Source organism: Macadamia integrifolia, chromosome 10 (genome assembly GCF_013358625.1).
Source record: "Macadamia integrifolia cultivar HAES 741 chromosome 10, SCU_Mint_v3, whole genome shotgun sequence".
NCBI classification, from domain to species: Eukaryota; Viridiplantae; Streptophyta; class Magnoliopsida; order Proteales; family Proteaceae; genus Macadamia; species Macadamia integrifolia.
The window spans coordinates 28,338,395-28,358,389 of NC_056566.1; the positions used below are offsets into that span (position 1 = coordinate 28,338,395).

The window sequence follows — 19,995 nt, forward strand, 5'->3', positions numbered from 1 at the left end:
TATGCCAAGGAATCTAGTCCCACATCATTTGCACCTTGGTACTAAAATCATGTAATAATTGTACGTGAGGCCCGTTGTAGATTGTGAGATTGATGAGTTGTCCTTATTAAGAATACAACAAGTATCAGATTAGTTGTTAATAACTAATAGTCTCTTTAACATGATTCTAACATGTTTTAAAGCCCTTTTAGACTTTAATAGTACTTTGGAAACTTGATAAAATTATCAAGTCCACTTAGAATAATAGGGGATGAGAAGATTTAACAAGTCTAAATGTAAAAAAGTATCAAAAACAAAGTTGAAGGTGGGGGAATTGTAGAAACGCAATCCTAAAACGATGCAGAAGATAATGGGAAAAACAAAACAAACAATGCACACGGATTTTACGAGGTTCGGCAAGATTGTCTACGTCCCCGGTGAGATGAGATCCTGCTTCACTATCAATGGAGAATAGGGTTACAGCGCTCGTCCTCACACCTCTCAGTATTGCTTGCATTACAGAGAAAGAAACCATCGCTACAAATATATAGCGAAAAAACCCTAATCCGGATTAAACTACAATTGTCACCCTAATCCGGATTAAACTACAATTGCCCTCAAATAAAAAATTCGAGCGGGGGGCTGCGCCCCCTACACCCACTGCTATGCAGGGGGGCCTCCTGCCCCCCTTGCAACCCCCACGGCCCGCTAACCGGCTAACGGGACCGTCGTCCTGGCTGTCTAGGTGCTGCACCAGTACTCCCTGGATTAAACTGCGACGAAATACAAGACATCATACACCAACAGGAGTGTCTAGTAAATATAGGCTAAGTGTAAGGAGCAGAGTTGACCAATTTGGGTGCCGATTTCAAATTTTGGTCCAGTAGGAAGTGGCCTTGAGTCCCCTTAATTGGGCACAAGCCTAACCCGAGGGCATGAATATTCCATCCCTAACCCACCCTCAGGGTTACTCCGAGGTAACCCTGATTGGTATTGACCATGGGGAAGGGGAAGGGAGATGCGAGGTCAAGGACGGGAGAAGAAGAAGACGTGATCGGGTTGGGCCAGGCTGGACTCAGCCCAAGGCTTCAACCCTTCTGTCTGACCCTTAACTCAGGGTCAGAAATTTTTAGCCATGACCCATCCTCAGACCAAGATATCTCAGCGCAGGCCCTGATCGGGCTCATGGTGGGCTCAGGCTGACTGTGCTGCACCAACATGTTCATATTGTAGCCCATTAGCACATTTGCTCTTTCCTGATCTGTTCATGTCCATTCACCGATGATGGAGGAGCAAATTCACCACGACCACCCAGAAGAATTCAGAAGCCATTTTGATTCATCCTTCGTTATTTTTCCTTATTTTCTGCAACTGTAAACAGTCAAGCCCTTCTCCATTTCTCATCCTATTTCACCACTTCACTCACAGTAGCTGAAGAGGAAGATGTCGCTTCGTTGCTCCCCCAATGGCTTCACTTTCGTTCAACCCAGCCGCGTTGCTTCAAAATATGCTACCCCTTTCCGCTGCCCATCAACCAAATTCATTTCATTCTCAGCCTTTTCAATCCCTCATTAGCTCTGCCGATAAAATTCTCTGAACCCACTAAGCTTAACAGTAGCAGGCAGAGGTTCTACTCTCTAACGGCTTCGACTGCCCCAACCATGGAAGCTGAAACCATTTTATCAACATTCCGGGACAAAAAACCCAGACACATCAATGTCCTGGTTGTTGGTTCGACTGGTTACATAGGGAAATTTGTGGTTAAGGAGCTGGTGAATAGAGGATTTAACGTCATCGCCATTGCTAGAGAGAGGAGCGGAATTAGAGGGAGAAGGGGAGAATGTACGCTTCTCCGATGTCAACCATCTGGGCTCTCTGGAGAACTGTCTGGAAAGCTTCGAATCTTCAATCGACGTTGTTGTTTACTGCCTTGCTAGCCGTTGCGGTGGTGTCAAGGACTCGTGGAAGATTGATTACGAGGCCACAATGAATAGCCTTGTGGCTGGTAGGAGACGAGGTGCTTCACATTTCGTTCTGCTCTCAGCAAAATTTGCGTGCAGAAACCGCTTCTTGAATTCCAGCGTGCCAAGTTAAAATTTGAAGCTGGACTGATGAGAGAAGCTGAGGAGGATGAGAATTTCAGTGAGGTCGACAGCATTCTTCAAGAGCTTGGGTGGGCAGGTCGAATTGATCAAAGAAGGGAAGCCTTACGTGATGTTTGGAGATGGGAAACTCTGTGTAAGCCAATCAGTGAGGAAGACTTAGCTTCGTTTATTGGTGACTGTGTCTTGAGAAAAGATAAGATTAACCAGGTTCTCCCAATTGGCGGTCATGGGAAGGCATTGGCACCATTGGAGCAGGGGGAATCTTCAACGGAAGATGCTGTTGAGTTTGGGAAAATTGGGAGGTACTATGCTGCTGAGAGGATGTTGGTTTTGGATCCAGAGACTGGGGAGTACAGTGCAGAGAAAACTCCAAGCTATGGGAAAGACACCTTGGAAGATTTCTTTGAGAGGGTTATCGGGGAAGGGATGACTGGTCAAGAACCGGGGGAGTAAACAATTTTGCTGACTGTTTGTTGCCCATGTTTTTAAGAGTTTGAGAATTTTGGGGTCATGGATGCCGCTGATACCTTTCTTTTTGGTCTGCACAGAAACAGGTCCCTGGCTTGATAGAGCTAACCGGGTCAGACAGTTATATAACACTGATTGCATTGAGGTATTTGGTTCTCTGTCAAACTTAATGTTGTATGAGTTCCAGTGAAGCTTCTGTTTTCTGTAAAAATGTCCATATTATGTAAAAGTTTCAACTAATGCTCTGAACTTGCACTCAAGTTTTTGGATAAGCTTTTCTGTTGTTATTTGTCCTTTCTGAATGCATTTTTTGTGTCGATGCTTAAATGTTTGATCTTTCAAAACTTGGTTAAGCATTTTGGCCTTTTGTAAGAACCCAAGCCGTTCTGAATGATCTGTTTCTCTTTACTGCTGAATTAGCTTGTTATGAAGACCACAACTTGTGGCCTAAAGTGGATGGTGGAATCTGCCCTTGTATTCTTCGGTTACTCATATAATTGGCTATAGTATTCCCTTTTCAAGTCTTCTCATTCTGAAGTTTTTATCACTTTCAACTAATTGGGTGCTGGAACTGTTGAACTATTTGCACAAGAATATAATGCAATTTGGAGAAGTCGGTTGTGAAAGCCTTAACACAAGGTCCGTGTGGCCACAACGAAATGAAGTTCTGCCAAATAAGGTTGTCAAAGCACTAGATCTCAATATCTCAAGATAAGACAATTATATTATGCCGAGTGGATTTTCTGAAGGAAACATTTAGTCACGTACTCCCATGTATTGCAATTTTTGTGGCTTAACTACTGAGGTTCTATGGTTATACATGTCAAATTTTAAGTATGTTAAAATTCTTTGAAAGTATTGCTTATGTGACAATAACATAACCTGAATCAGTATCTGGACATAAGAAAGAGAAGAGAAGAGAAGAGAACACAAGTGGTGCTTTATTTATAATGATGTAAAAGGAACCAAGTACAATTAAGGACCGGGTCTACAACTGAAGACTAGACTAAAAACTGGACATAAGTGTGCTCTACACTTAAATAAGAAAAGAACATTACATAAATTTCCCCACAGAACCGACACACATATAACTCATAGAACCAACACACTCAACAGCCCAAACTCCCTAGTTGAGCATAGTTTTTGTTGGCTTGTCTGACATACTCTTCTCCAAATTCAATACTTATAGGACACTAAGAAAACTTATTAGACTAATATCAGAACATGAGTACACTCCACAGACAATTCTTAAACCATCAGACATAACAAGAGTAAAGAAAGAAGGAAAGGAAAAGAAGCATAAACTCAAGTAGTAACATAAGAAGGCACGTCCACCTAGTGTCCTAAAGCATTAGTCGGAGGCTCATGCTCTAGTTCATGCATCTGCTTTTAGCATCACACCATTGTACCTGCGTGCAGCTTCTTTGCCATCAATGGCTGCTGTCGGAGAAAAATTAACTCTTGGTGCTGCAGGGGAATGCACTGAAAAACTATGCTCTGTTGTGAATGTTCTGTCAGATGGAGGCTTTGTTGCCTCCTTGATGAATTCAACAGCAGTTGCTATGTCATTCGTTGGTCTGCCAAGTGGGCCATCAGAACTGGGTGGTGTTGCCCAACCAACACGGCTGGGCCTCGTCCAACCACCTGTTGTGATCATTGTGGGTTCTTGTGTACTGTCACTATGGCCATTGGTTTGATTAGGGGGGTTGGGTGTACGACGCCAATACGTACCACTCAAGGGTCCCATTCTGGCCGGTTGACTTGCTTCTGTTTGGACTTTGCTGAAAAATTCAGTAACTGTTGGGGGTCGTTCATGACATGGGTTCACAGGATAGCTCCATTCCTTGTTGATGGTTCCATAATCTTTTGTTGGTCCCATTCTTGTAGGAGAGCAATCTCTGTACCTGGTAACCAAAGGAACGTACTCAAAGATAGTCTCACTTTTGCTAACAGTGTACTGTGTATGCTCCTCAGGAGTGCAGGCAACAATCCCGTTTTTCCGACCATCAGCAAAAACACTGACAGGAGTGCACCTGTGATCTTGACGCCCCTCACAGTTGGTATTCCCCCATTGATCTGACCGTGCTTCAACTCCATTGTAGGAGCTTCCCCATGGCTGGATTGTAGTGCCTGATGACCTGCTCTTCTCCTGGGAGGCATACCCTCTATTCTTGTAACCGTACTCGGCCATTACTTAATTTTCTCTTGGGCCTTTATCCCTAGAACAACTCCCCTCTCAGTTGTAAGAGAGGCCAAGCTTCTCCTTATATAACTCTTTACATCTCAAAAGTGTCATGCCCCAAGGGAGAGAGTCGGTGATTCTTTTACAGTGCCTCCACCCAAAAATCAAATGGAGGAGGATCAGATTCTGCTTCTGTTAGAATTTTGACTTCTTTTCATACATTAGATATTCCCTTTTGAGAGCCTCCACTGAAATTTTTTGCTTGATGGATCATATTCTGTTTTATCCTGTGCATGTGACTTCTTTTCACATTTTACGAGTGAATAGAATTTCGCAGGAGTGTCCCAAAAGAATAAAGAAGAAAGGTTTTAGAATTTCCAAACTCTATGGGAAAGGGTGTGCACCTCTCATGGTATTTTCCATGGTGTTGTGTGTTGGACAGGGAAGAATAAAGAGAGAATTTGATAAGCAGGAATCATTTTTGTGTATGTCTGTTGAGTGCCAGCGGCATGGGAGTTCTTTCTCCCCTTACGAATGCTAAGAAGCAAGATAATGAAGTACTAATCCAGTAAGTGATCTATAAGGAATGGTGTATGGAATTTAGCTCTGTTTTCTCTTGATCCAGGGTAATGCAAAATTAGCAAGTTTCTAAAATGATGTGACAGAAAGAGTAACTTACAACAGTATGGTCAAGCAATTTGATGCTAAGTTTGGGACTGAGGGCATCCATTCAGCCCATAAAGGCCTTGGCAAGTGATAAAGATCAGGGACCAAACCTTTACAGATTCCATTTTTAGTGCATTCCAAACAGAATTACTACTTCAGAATTATACTTCTTTGTCAAAAAAAAAAAGAAAAAGGTTTCAACTCCTCCCTAGACTAACCCACCCACTTGAATTCTTTTTCATTGTTCATCAAAATTTGAGCATGAAATTGCCTTTTATGATTGTATAACAGCTACGAAAGTATTGACAAACTCAAATAGGAGAGGTAGGAGGACCAAATTTAGATACAAAATTTTCCAAAACATGTACCATGCAAGTGAGAGAGCTGTGTTCTAAAATGAAAGCCAAGTATGAAAATTTGGCTCTCATTTGCTTCTGCTTTAGTGGGTATACCAATAATTTTTGGGCTGCATTTAATCAAGGGATCCTTAGAATGATGTCATATCTGTTTAATGCCTCTGATGTGAGGAGTTTCAGGAAAAAAAAAGGCTCTAATCCAATTTTTTTCTTCAGTTTGCAGTGAGGAAGATGGAGATGGTTTTTCCTACACTCCAAATACCACATAACAAATGCATGAAACCTAACCTTTTACTTCTCAACCAAAGTAAATGAATAAGATATGGTAAGCAATTATGAAAAGATTAACACTAAATTTCAACAAGAAAACTACAGAGATTAGGGGTGTCAAAATCCAGCCCCAACCAATCGGACCAACTGAAATAAAAAAAAACGAACTGAACACTTGACAGCTTGACTCCGATTTGGGTTCTTATGAAATGGTAGAAACCAAAACTGAACCAGACCAAAAGTGAATTGAAGAAAAAAGCGATAAAAAATCAGAAAACCTCATTTTTTCCCTGCTTATGTATAAAAATGTTAAACCAAACCGGCAACCGAACAATAAGAGCCCATTAAGATAGCTCAATAAAAGAACGAACCGGACTAAAATCGAAACCTATTGAAACCAATCTTCATCGTAGTGGTTCGCTTTTTATTTGGTCCAATACACCAAAACCGGACTGACCTGACCAATTGACAACACCCCAATAAGGATTTCTTTAGTATGTTGAGCAACTAAAACCCTTCTCATTCAATCATTGCTCGTTTTTTGAGTTTTGTGAACCATGTGTGATCCTTGCAGGAGGAAAAGGTAGGGTTTGGCAACGACTTTTTTCCCATCTGTGAAAATTGATTTCTAAGGAAGGTTCCAAACATAGCCTTAAGTCTTTCATCCATGATCTTAAACATTTGAGCCCAGTAGTAATTTAAAGCTTCTCAACATTTTGTGGGTCCCATATATCCCACCCCCTGAAGATATAAACCCTAAGGCATGGCTGTACTTTGACAGTGTTAAGAATCATACAATGGACTTTTGAAATTAGGACAGCGTTTGGTGTGATTTTTGGGAATGCATTCCAAGAATTCATACCAAACGCAGCCTGAGATTGCATGAAGGTAATCCATTTTTCTTCAAGTACAATATTTAATCTTTCAAAATTGACTTTTCAACTATTCTATGAAACTTTATATCACTGCCTGGTGAAAATCATCTTTGGTGAAACTTACCAAACAAATAAAGGATTTAAAACTTCTCAAAAACCCCACAACCATTTACAGGTCTGTTCCCATTGCCCCAGTACTTGCTGCTAACTTGTTATAATAGAATCAATTAATCTTTGCCAAAACAAAACTTAGACTTATTAAGTAGAACTCAGCTTTTCATACGTCACGTATGAGAAAGCAATGGTAATTCCATACAAAGAATTGAGATTTGCATGAACCTTATTGTTTTTCTTCTGTTTCTTGACCACTGGTCAACCATATACATAACATATATTTTTTCTTTTTGTTTGACAATAATATACATAAACATAGTGCTACAGCATAAGTGAGGTAAAACCTATTTTCTTTTCTTTTCCTCCTTTTTCCATAGCAAAATATTGTACTACTTGTTCATGGCTCAAAGGTGGGGATATCATCTACTGGGGCTGAAATAGCCCTGTACACAGTTCTTTCTATTAAACCTCTATACGGATCCTCCTCTCGTTTCTTTAGCAGATAGGAAATCATGCTTTCAATTTCGGATCTTACCTGCAAATACACTACATTTGCTTTCTCTCTCTCTTTCAGCTCATCCACTCTTCCCTTTGTCTCAATTGGTTTCCCAAAAAGGTAGTAGAAACGGCCAGGGAACTTGGGCAAAACTGCAGGGAAGTAAAGGTCCTCATTTGCAACCTCACCTTGTGCATCAGTCCTATAATCAGAGTGTATCCCATGTTAAAAACGAAAGAATTCATCAATATGAGTTCACTGGAAACAGTTCAGAGATAGAAACTAAATATAAATATTAGTCACATGGACAATAATTACCTCAATTTGACATTCTTTTGATTCATTTCTTTTATCCGGTCTCTAAAGATGGGGATGGAAGTTAGATCATTGTAATCAAGAGCCAACTGGCAGATCCAACAATATAACAGTGTCAACCAATTGGGTAATTCACATCATGATATTTGACCAAACGATGGATGAACTCCACACAAGGAAAAAAAGGAAAAGAAGGAAAGCTTAAATCACAACTAATATTTCATCTCCACTACCAAATACCAATCAGCCAAAAGCACAGCCAGTTAGAAGCAACCTCTAATTGCCACATCAAAGTAACAAAATATGCACATATTTAGATATTTGAACCAAGATCACAAAGAAAATGCTGGGGGATGCAAAAAAATAAAAAAAAAACACACACACACACATATGTCCTGCCAAAGCATGGTCACTACAAAGGAAAGTGTACATAAGACAATGCAGAACACAAAAATGAGAAATTAATCCTAAATTTACAAGTGATGCAGGAAACAATATATAAAAGGTATCAACAACATAAACAGCAAGGAGGTGACAAGAAAAATTCCACACTATCTGAGTGTGAAATAAGGACAATAACCTTGTATCTGATAAAAGTCCTAGTTTCCCGCTTTGACATGTGGGTACTGGAAGCATTTTCCCCACCCAAACCAGCATTCTCAGGAACAAACAGGAAACAGATACAATCTGGTTCTCCAAAAAGTAGAACACAGCACATGAATATGAAGGTACAAGGAAAAACATACTGGAAAACATGTGCTATAGCCAGAGACAGAGATGTAGACACACATATACTCACCCAGAAAAAAAAATCCAGTTTCATTTTTCTAGGAGCCCATGTATTGCAACATAGAAGGTTTATTTTACAATCACTGGACCACTGATTTTATGTATATGCAGCAAAAGTTTGCATTACCAGAATGGTATCATCTCTCTGTACTTCCAAACAAATATTTGACACGCACTTATGCAAAGTTTTACCTGCCCAACGTCATCTTCTCCAACAACTCCAAATGGTACAATTGTGGCCCCAAATCGAGCTGCCATTCTCACAAATTCAGGTTGCTCTGGCCAAAACAATTTATATTCTTCACCCTGGCAATCATCAATCATTGAAGACCCATAGCAATTAGAAAATGAAATTTTAGGTAATAAATAAAATACATGTCATTAATCACCAAACACTAGGTATCATTCAAGTGTATAAGAATGAAAAGAACCAGCTCATGAAAGAAATATCACAAGGACTTGGTGCAAATGTCCACATGGACGGTAGTGGCAAGATTTAACTTATGAAAATTTTGTGCATTGATTCCAAGTTTTAGTAAAATTATGAAAATGCCATCAGATGGAAATGAATATGGAATACAAAAAATTGCATCTTTTGTAAATTTAGCCACTTCCTCTACTCATTTTAAGTTGAAATTGTACCGATGAGATGCTTGCTTGGTCCTCATTCACAAGGACTCACCCATGTACTGCCATATGGCAAATACAACAACAATGACAACATTAAAGCCTTTTCCCAACTAAATGTGGCAAATAGTTAAGTGTTATACTTCACTAGGCATAGTGACATCTAGATTGATTTCCCCCCCCCCCACACACACACACACACACACATATATATATATATATATATGTATATATAATTTTACTATGTTTTATATGTTTTTTTATATAAATCAATAATAGAAATATCTAAAAAAAATAAAACTAATAACTTTCAAAGTAAAATATATGACTTACCTATGGAATAATAAGCAATAATATGAGGATAATATGGTCTAGCCATAAAATCACAAATTTTTTTTTTTTTTCTTTATCATTCAAATGTACATCATACAGTACTGTTTTTCAAAATTAAGGTAAGCAAATGTATCACAAATGATGCATGGATATTCCATGCTTCCACCTACAGATATTTTTTTGTTTGACTAATTCATTTGAGTTCCTTTTTCTTTTCAGAATTACAGCAGACAGAAACAGGAAACATACAGTACTTCATCCATGAATGTTGACCATTTTTGGAATCTGATTCTATCATTCAGTGACTTTAATTAAGAACCTACCAAGGATTATCTAGTTCCCAAAATATTCTAGAAAAAAATGATTTTCCCAAAGACAGGAGGAACATGCTACATATGAAAATGAAATAAATTGATGCACCTTGCGATGAAGAGCCTCACGCGCCCCACCAGGATAAAGAAGAACATATGATTTTGTTGCCAGCAGCTTAAAAAGGTTGCTTGCTGAGACAGGGGACGCACCAAATACTTTCAGCTGATCAATCCTAGAGAATTCTGTTAAAGAATTTTCAAAATTGTCTGAGAACATCAATGGGTGTGCCACTCCACGAACTATAACTTTCTTCTCCCTCAAGAATGCTTCAACAAGTCCGGAAAGTTCAAGACCCAGCAACATGTGATAACCAATTAGTAGAACAGGACCTTCATTGGGAACCCCAGAAAGACCCCTCACTATTTTTCCATCCTCAAGTGTTGAAAACATTACGGGACTAGTAGCCAGTCGAAATAATCTGCAATTAATATCTTCCAAGGTATAAACATCTCATATTATTAGAAGACATATAGAAAACTGTACTAGCTATGCTGAGATAGAACATTCACCCATTCGATTCATCAAAAGCTTCTTTGAATTCTGCCATTGAAGGTGGAATAAAATCAGAGACGTAATCATGTCTACTTGAGCGCCTGTACATATTTGTGGCTTTAATGACTGTCAAAAGATGAATGCCATCTTCCTGCACCATAATTATGAGTATTTCAGTCAGCTGAGTTATAGAACATATTTCAAATGAATAGTTGAAGAATAGGTCCAACGCAACTTGGGTGTCTATTTTTCGACCTGAAAGGAGTATTGTTGTGCATCCATGTGTCAACTGTGTAAACTTTGCTTCTTAGAGCTAAGAGTAAGAGCCGAATCCTGATAAGTACTGCCTCTTGCCCGACACGGTTTGCCTTACCACTGAAAGCAATTTACAGAATTGGGCATAACTGTCAAGGAGTCACCTAGGCACCACCCAGCCGTCTAGGCTCTATCTTGGATCCAAGGCGACAGCACGCCTTGGTGAAACTTCACGAGTTTACATTGATCTATGTTTATTGCTTTGTTTTGTTTTGTTTTGTTTGTTTGTTTGTTTTATTTATTATTTTTTTTTTATGAATATGCTTATATTATATCCTATATTGATTTTATCATATTAGGTCAGTACTAGCTTTAAAATATTATATTGCAGTTATATGGCTTCTATGTTGCATATAAGAATAATTGTGTAAATTTTCATTGCTATATTACACACAGTCAAATACTGCATGCCTAAGGTGCCTAGGCGCCCCTCGAATGCCTTGAGTCACCTGGTCACCTTGACAACTATGGAATTGGGTGATGGAAATATGGAATGCTAAAAAGAGACAGAGCCAAATTAAAAGCTCTCCCTGGCCATGCAGTTATGATTCTATTCCTCTTTTCATAGCTTGTAAGCAGAAAATCATGTCTGATGGTCAAGATAAATTGCAACACCAGCACTAGAATCTGGGTTGGATGAATCATTGACAATTAATATAAATGTTAATGAGAACATAAAATTTAGATAAATTGTATTCCAAGTTGAAGTGATCAAAAGCCACACTAGAATCTGAAGATGAATATTTAATGAAGATAATTTTTTTTTGTATGTCAAAAGCAAGATCGATAGATTATTGCTAACCAAAAAGAAACATAATGGAAGGAATTTAAAGAGGAGAAACTCACCTACCAATAAAAGGGTATGACCATTGTCCTTGAAGTAACGAACTTGGCAATTTTGTAATGAGGTTGAAAGCCGTTGAGCTTCAGCTCCACTGGGTAGCATGTTATCCTTGCCACTAAAGTACAAACAAACCACCAAGTAACAAAAAGAAACAAGATCAAAACATAGCTTCTTTTACCATGAGATGGAAGGAGAAGAAAAATCTGATGACTATCAAATGCAGGTGGCCTACTGCGTTTATCCAGCAATTCAGCCCACAGAGTTCCCAGCCAGAACCTGCCTAATTAGGAAGAAAATATGGAGGAACATATTTCATGGCCTATAACTTGTACTTTTCTAGAGTTTAAAACTTTAAATATTAAAGTCTTAGAATAGAAAGTAAGCCTTAATAAAGTTTCTAACTGAGGCTTAAATAAGTGTTTAAGTTTAGGACAATCTATTCACTTCTATAGTAAACCAGAGGGTAGCCATCCCCCTAGAGGGTGGGCTTGGCACAACAGTAAGGTTGCAATAGAGCAACCTGGTGGTTGTGGATTCAAACAGGAAACAACCTCTCCACAAAAAGTGGGGGTAATGCTGCGTACATATGCCCCTCCCCAGATCCTACAGTAGCTGGAGCCTTGTGCACTAGGTGCGCCCATTTTAGGGTATCCATCCCCCTCTCATATGAATGCATGAATTTTCTGAATTTTAGCAGTTAAAAAAGGATTTCCTTAATTCTTGCTTTTGAAATAGCTGCTTGCGTTTAGGACCTTGGGTAAGGCAACCAAGCATTGAAAGATTTCTTCATCTGTGATGGTGTGACTTCATACAGAGAATTTTCAGAATGTGACTTGGATGCTAAAGTATTTAAACAGACTCCATACTTCAAATCCTTAGGAAGTATAGGAACTAAAAGACTCAATGTAACCATACATCTCTTCATGTAGACTTTGCTAGCTACTCCATGAAACCCTTTGTTCACTGTATAATAAGAACTGGTAGAAAAAAGTGGCTACTTAAAACCTTGATCTATTTTATGAGCAATTGTTATCCACTCTGGTCCACAACTTATTTTTGTCCTCACTCACAAAACAAAGTGCCTACCTAAAACCTTAATCCACTAGCCATTTGATAAGCCTTAACTTCAGTAATCCTAAAGAAAGATGAGCTACCCCTGCTTCACTGCTGTGGCTCCCTTGTTCGCATTGATGTGAAACTTGGTGAGCTAACTCAGGATTGTTTGCTCATCTGGTCCCCTTTGGAATGCCTTTTGGACTCAATAGATCAGTCAAATGGACTAGAAAAATATGCCGACTACCCTGGCAGATCATCTTATCCACCACAGACAGAGGGCTTGTTTGTAATATTTGGTTAAGAATAAAGGTTGTCATTTGAAGGGGTGCACATGGTCCAACGGTAAATGTATGACTGTTGCGACCTGGTGGTCAAGTATTCGAAACAAACTCTCAACATTCTCAGGGTAAGGCTTGCGTAGTTCTCTCCCTGGGCACCGTGTACACCCTTTTTTCAATAAAGGTCGTCATTTGCAAACCTAAAATCCCAACCCTTGTTACAGTGTTTGAAGAAACTGAGCCCCCCATCCCTTTCTCCTATTTCAGAACTCTCTCTCTCTCTCTCTCTCTCTCTCTCTCAGACTTTGATTTTTTTGTCTAATTCCTAAATGTTGATCATGCACTTTGGAGAAACAAGAACTCTTGGCCATGTAAAGAATTTAAGAGCTGTTCATTGACAGATCCATGCCCAATGGTCCAACTAGTTCTGCCGTGTGGAAGGGTATGAGGCAATTTCTCAGTGTTGGATAGATAGGGTAAGGTCTGGAATGGCGACTTGTCATATGGCATAACCAAATGCAATCATATTACCCTTAAACATGGCATTCTCTCCCCCCCCCCATCCCCCACGGTATTTTCAGCTGTCCTTTGTTTTCCACCATTTCAAAAAGATTTAACCATAGTTGTCATGGTGTCTAAGCAACCCAAGGCTTTGGAGGGGGGGTCTGGATGCAAGGCAACACCAAAATGATGTCCGCCTAGGCAACGCCTTGACAACTATGGATTTAATGTGTTATTGGATTTCCAAAGCTATTTTCTCTACAGTCAACTCTTTAGGGTTTAAACTTGATGTGTGAACAGGGGATCTTGGGCCATACCAGTCCACAAAAGTTGGGCTTTTCCAGATCTACATACTGGAAAACATCCCTAGACACCACCTGAGTCAAACATTTGGCACCATGTCTGACCTGACTAACAAATATAAAGCCTGAGTCTAAAATACCTGGCAAGCAGAAGTACTTCAGATTTGACAGCGTGAAGACGAGAATTAGCATAAGCAGCTGCTGCTTTTAGCAGCTTCAGTTTCCAGACAAGAGTTTCCTTTGGTATGATATCAGCCAAAGCCTGCAAAGAAATGGGAAATTATCAAGCACAAAGATAGGCCTCTGAAATTCCCTTTCAAAGAAAAAGAGATACATTATGGATCAAACCATTCACAAACATAATAAATTACTGAGGTACAGAGGTTGGTTTTGGTTTTTCTCCTGTAGGTGGTTTGTCCACTCTGCCTTACTTTTCTCTTTTCTTTGTATTGGGAGCTCTGTCTCCCTATCATTGTATCTCTTGAATAATTTTGAGGTTAACAGATTGGTTGCCCAACAAGTAAACTGGAAAAAAAAACAGTTTTATACTCAATTCATGACGTAAAAAAGTGCTAAATCAAAATTTTGGACCAAGTTCTACTTGATGTGTAGTGTGAGAGTCTAAGCAGAGATAAAAAAGTAGAACAAAATTCACTCGTACGACCTGAAGATCAGATTTGCAACAAATAAAAAACCAAACCTCTAGACTGTACAGACCACAATGAAATACTTCGTATGGGTCCAAATGATAACCCCATTCATGTGTTTGCATTCACATTCTGAGTTTATCATTTGTCCTTTTGCTACAGACCTACACAAATGCAAAATGAACTGAATATAGTAAGCATCCTAAGCTGATGTGTTGTAATTCCAAGTTTTCCACAACACCCTCCCCCAAAATAAAAGAAGCAAAAGCATAATGTGGCAGGTGAGAACAGCCAAAATTTTATTATTAAAAATAATAATAATAATAATAATAATAATAATTTATAACCCAAAGTACCTAGAAATTACATATTCAGAAGCTAAACGCTGCCATTTAGACCAGCTAACATCTACTGAAAACTATCTGGTTTACTGAACTGCAGTAAAATAAAAACATAACAATGAAATCAATGCAAAATGCAGAAACCATGATACTGCATAACCAGGAAACCCAAGCCATGGAAACAAGTTCTTACGGACAGCCGTGGTAATAAAGAAGTAAGGCTTCTGGATAATTGTTCAAGTTTTTGTGCAGGAGGAAGCCCTTTCTCCACATTGACTAGTGCCATCTTCATGGGATCACCTAATGTAAAGAGGGACAAAAGAAAAATAGAAGTGAGATGAGAAAAGATTAAAACCAAATAAAAAAAATAACATTGGCGAAAAAACAAAATTCTAGCTTCCTCCACGAATTATAGATGATATGAGAGAATTTTGGTGGAAACAAATAGCATACCCATAATGAAGCTAAGTAGATAAGGTACAGTGAAGTGAAGTTCATCCGGCAAAGCCTCCAAGATGGGGAATGAAGGTTGAAGCTGGGACTTTCCAAACGATGTTGCTACATGAAAAGAAAAGAAATATACAAATTTAGATGCATCAGGAGGAAATATATAAAACAATCCCAATTTCTTAATGAAAAAAGTTTAATCTACAAATTTTCCACCGACCTGGATTGACTAAAACCAACATCAGATCAATAGTAGGGTTACGAGCAGCAACTGCAAGAGCTAAGCATCCTCCCAAAGAATCACCAACTAAATAAATTGGCCTATTTGGAGAAAATGCATGCTCAAGCACCAAGATGTTTTCGACAAATTTCACTAGCCCTTCAAACGAGAAAACCATATAAACTGTTAAATATTTGATGTACAAGAGAAACGAGTATCAACAACTTTAACAACAAGAAGTTGACATTTAGGTGAAAATCTCACAATTCAAAAAATAATATACCTTTTAACCATTAATATGTAAGACTACACCATTACATAAAAGAATGAAAAGAAACCAATCTAAAAGACAAAAAGAAAACGCAGTGAATATTAAGAAGTAATGGAAGGTTAGGACCTTCAAATGGTGTCCGATCATAAACAGGAATGTGCATACACCTAACTTCAAAAACCCTGCAGTCAAAGAAATTACAAATCTTACGTATGAATTAGGTTTGAGAAAAGTACACAAAAAAAGCATAAACATTTATTAAATTAAAATGAAAAAACCCATGTACACAGTTTTCACAAAGAAGCATAAAAATTGCAGTTTCTTGAGACATTCCATGTCAATGGTTTCAAATGATGGCATGAAAATGACAAAATTAACAAATTTTTCTAATGCAAGGTCAAGTGTATATGCAAAAAAATTGATTATATAAAGGAAAATAATAAGCGGAACGATATAGATGATTCCCTGATTTTCTCCTGGCATAGTTCAAATTGTTACAAATATTTTGAGATAGGAACAGGAAAGTGTCGAACCCACATTTGTTTTGGGAGGGGAATAACTCAACATCTTTCTCACTTTCTTTTAATTTTACTTTTTCATGTAATAGGAGAGAAGGCAAACAATATTGTTCCTCATTAAAGAGTTCTTTCTTGGATAACAGGAAACATATGGACAGGCCAAAAATGAAAAAGGAAAAAAAAAAAAGAGAGAGAAATCAATATAGAAAGGCATAGACAGTCTGTGTAGACCTGAGCACTGTTGATTCAAATGTCATCAGAGCTCAGGAAAAAATAGCTTTGATCTATAAAAGGACTCCACAAGATACTTACGGTTTTTCTCAACAGGTCTCACTATCTGACACTTGGATGGCTGACTATTGGTGGTAGTAAGCTGGGAAGCTGGAAGCAGCAGCAGCAGTAGCAGTGTCAATCGTGGTGGTGGTGGTAGTAAGTAGAGAGAGAGAGAGAGAGAGAGAGAGATGGGCTGGAAGAAAGAAAAATTTAATTGAATGTTGAAGAGACATTGGGGAACAGGTATTATTTTATTTTGGCAATGATCATTATAAGAAACTAACTAATATTAATTAATAATTGAAATAAATATTTCCTATTCAGTCACTTTTGTTTCATTTTAAAAGAATTTTAAACAGAAAAGAATTTCTTTTTTACTTTTTCTCAACATCTTGGTGTGGAATCTTTGGTTCCAAAATCAAATCAATCTTCAGAAAGTGAAATTAAAGCCCAAATTAACCTAGAACAACTATCAGCTAAGGTGGAAGCAGAAGAGAGAAAAGGTACAAAACAGCATAAGAACAACAAGTTATATATGATTCTGAATGAAAAAAAAAAATTTCCAAACTGTGTCCTGAATCTTCTACTGATGATTCAGTTCAGTTCGGATCTTTTGTTGATGACTGTGGCTGCAATTTAATTTCAACTATCCAATGGAGAAGTATATTCAAATAAATACAGTAGGTGGCTAACCAGTAGCACATTTCCTAGTACAAACAGAATCACACAGATGTGAACTTGCTAAAAGGTTAGTTGACATGAAGCAAATTGCTACTAGCTGTTGCCATAGCTTGTTATCCAATGATTGTTGACCATTGTTCCAGATATTATTTTTATTAGATAAGATCTCTTCCACTGAGTCAAAATTTATTAGCGCAACAAAAGGCAGAATATCCAAGATAACACAACTAAAATTTGAACATAAGTAACACTTTGGGTAACATCACAAGTCTGAAACACCATTAAAGGCATTACTAGTATCAAATCCAACAATTACCCCAGCTATTCTAAAGAATTATATCATACTTCTTATATCTATTAAAGAGAGAATCATGTTTCAGAAATTATAGTACTTGCATGATTCAATGTGTGTCCATTTGAGTTAACTCCACTTTCAGAAGAATAAGAAAATTGTGGCATACCTCCCAAGGGGTTTATGATGCAAAAGGAGCCCCAACCCGACCCCATCCATTCCTGATTTTTTTAAATAATAATAGAACAGTTAGCATTGGGTGAGAATTCACAGACATCAGAATTAAAGCAACAGAAAATGGAACGAATATCACGAAGTGTGAAACATTAACTACCAATAACAATCAATGAAATAGAAAAAGGACCCAAAATGAAAGTAATAAATAGATAGCAAGAAGCGAATCAATGACGAAAACGAGCTCCTCTTAAGTAGTTTTCTAAATTGAACTAAAGAGTATAATAAAACTTAGCAAACATAGAAACGCTTATGAAGCTGATCATCTACGGTAATGCAGCAACTATTACCAGGCAAAAACAGAAGCAAGGGAGAGCCTTTTATAGGACGCCCACATGCAACAGGGCAGAACCAGCGAGGAGGGCCGCCGTCTGGCTTAATCATCTTCCTTGATATGTCCAAATAATCCTTCACACTTTCTTCCGCAAACCCATCATCCCACAACACTTCCAGCTCATCCGAAACCATATCATTCATCAATCTCTTCCTTTCAAATTTAGAACCCACTCGACCGTTGCCTCCATCAATAGCTCCCGACCCAACCCTTCCATCTTCCTTAATCAAAGGAGCTGTACCATCAGTCCCGACCGTATCCGAAGGAAAAACCGATCGATTCCCAGTCGCCGAAACATGAAATCGGAGCCGAGTAGAGCACTTGAACTCTGAACCCAAAGGAACAGAAGGCAAAACCCAATTACGGGTAGTAGAACTGAAAGCTAGAGTGGAAAGCATGGTTTCAAAACTAGGGTTCGTTCGTTGGAACTTGGGAAATTGGAAGCTGAGAAGAGGGCATTAATAAAGGAAGTGAATAAACGGATGTAATGAATCACACTTCTCTTGCCTGACATTCTCTACAACAGACAAATACCAAACCAAAAGAGTTTTGAATTTCCAGAAATGTTTTTTTACCCTTATCTCTTTCCAGATTGATTTTCGTGTTTCTCATCTGAATCAGACAGAAAAAACAAGAGGAAAATATATTTTGAGAAGGTAATGCTGGCATTTGTCAGTGATTGAATAGTTTGGACTCTACATTCGGAATCATTCATGATTCGCGAATGGTGGTAGTGGAAAGGAGAGATATTCCAGCAAAAGCAAGAACAACTCTCTCTCTCTCTCTCTTCAGTGTGCTTGGATGTGTGAATGAGAGTGTAAGTGCGTGGTGCGTTTCTGAGCAGAAAAAGGGAATTGAGTGGTGAGGATGAATTTTGGCAGTTGGCGGGAGAGACGTTATCTCTCTCCTCTCTCTCTCTCTCTCTCTCTCTCACTGAGAGAAGACCTAGACGTTTCTTTGCATGTGATGTTACCGTAATGCCCTGGACACCTTTCTAAGGGCCTGTTTGGTATCGTTTCTGTTTCAGAAACGTCGTTTCGTGTCAAAAACAAAAATTTCAGTTTCTGTGTCGAAACGTAGTTTTTAAACGAAAAAATGGTGTTTCAAAATTTCATCTTTTGATCGGGAATTTTTTTTTTTTTTGTAAAATGGAACGAAACTGGGAATTTTGGAGTTCCGTCCAATCTCGTTTTTTTAGTTTTTTTTTTCACCTTTTGTTCCAAAAAAACAGAAACGGACCATAAGTGCACCAAACAAAATATTCCATTTTTTCGTTCCAATAGAACGAAAAAACTCCAAAAACGTTTTTTTAGAACGATACCAAACGGAGCCTAAGTAGTGATGTAAAATTGTAAATGGATAATCAAATTCGAATTTCACTCCACATCTGAATTCATCTAGGCCCGTTCATTTAGAGGGGACTTGTTGGGGTGGGATTTCTGACAATTTTCCCACAAAATAGTGTAAAACACGATTGTTTGGATGAAAAGGGTGGGAGAATTATGGAATAATTTGTCAGATTGTCAAGGATTCGTGTCGAAGGCTTGTTTCTTTCATTTCTTCTGTTTCAAAGTCCCACTGATTTGGTGAGACTCTTGTGGGAAAGATGAAGGAAAAGCGATCTGGCGGAAGACGTGCTATCTCTCCAGCTATATGTCTTCTTCCTCAACTCAGTTTCTTCTCTCCCAATAGAGGTAAGTCAATGATCTGGGGTGGAAGAACAACTGGATGAAAGAAAATGTTGTATCTAACGCTAATCAATTGTTTGTAGGTAATACCTAGAAGGGTTTTCATTTCTTGAGAATAATTGGCTCCTCCTTCTCCAGAGAGCAAGTGTTTTTGGGTTCTTTGTGGTCTATGTTCTTGTAAACTATTTAACCTTTATTTTTTATAGTTGCTAGACTCTTAATCAAAGGGTATCTAAATCTAAATCTGAATTATTTGAAAAATCTAATCAAATAATTGATTAATGATTTTAAAGGTTCTTGAAGTTTAGACAAGT

At 38.4% G+C, this 19,995-nt stretch overlaps 1 protein-coding gene and 1 pseudogene across 1 annotated transcript; one reads left to right on the plus strand and one right to left on the minus strand.

The window, feature by feature from the left end:
• Positions 1-1,490: 1,490 nt before the first annotated feature.
• On the plus strand, positions 1,491-17,335 carry LOC122091287 (annotated as a pseudogene).
• Positions 3,473-18,771, minus strand: LOC122091286 (acyltransferase-like protein At1g54570, chloroplastic). The gene is made up of 13 exons (XM_042661146.1): positions 17,950-18,771; positions 17,595-17,646; positions 15,788-15,843; positions 15,391-15,549; positions 15,177-15,281; positions 14,917-15,023; positions 13,876-13,997; positions 11,605-11,713; positions 10,457-10,590; positions 9,996-10,365; positions 8,808-8,921; positions 7,830-7,915; positions 3,473-7,713 (listed from the first exon to the last, which is right to left on the minus strand). The coding sequence occupies exons 1-13, from the start codon at positions 18,389-18,391 to the stop codon at positions 7,413-7,415; spliced, it is 2,157 nt and encodes a 718-aa protein (XP_042517080.1). The 5' UTR covers positions 18,392-18,771; the 3' UTR covers positions 3,473-7,412.
• Between the last annotated feature and the right edge of the window lie 1,224 nt (positions 18,772-19,995).

Excerpts from the sequence above, each read along its gene's own strand:
- LOC122091286 (XM_042661146.1), bottom strand. The coding sequence starts at position 18,391 with ATGCTTTCCACTCTAGCTTTCAGTTCTACTACCCGTAATTGGGTTTTG. Across the intron at positions 8,922-9,995 it reads GTGAGGCTCTTCATCGCAAG|GGTGAAGAATATAAATTGTT; the intron begins GTGCATCAATTT and ends GATGATTGCCAG. Across the intron at positions 7,916-8,807 it reads GAGAAGATGACGTTGGGCAG|TTGGCTCTTGATTACAATGA; the intron begins GTAAAACTTTGC and ends TGGATCTGCCAG.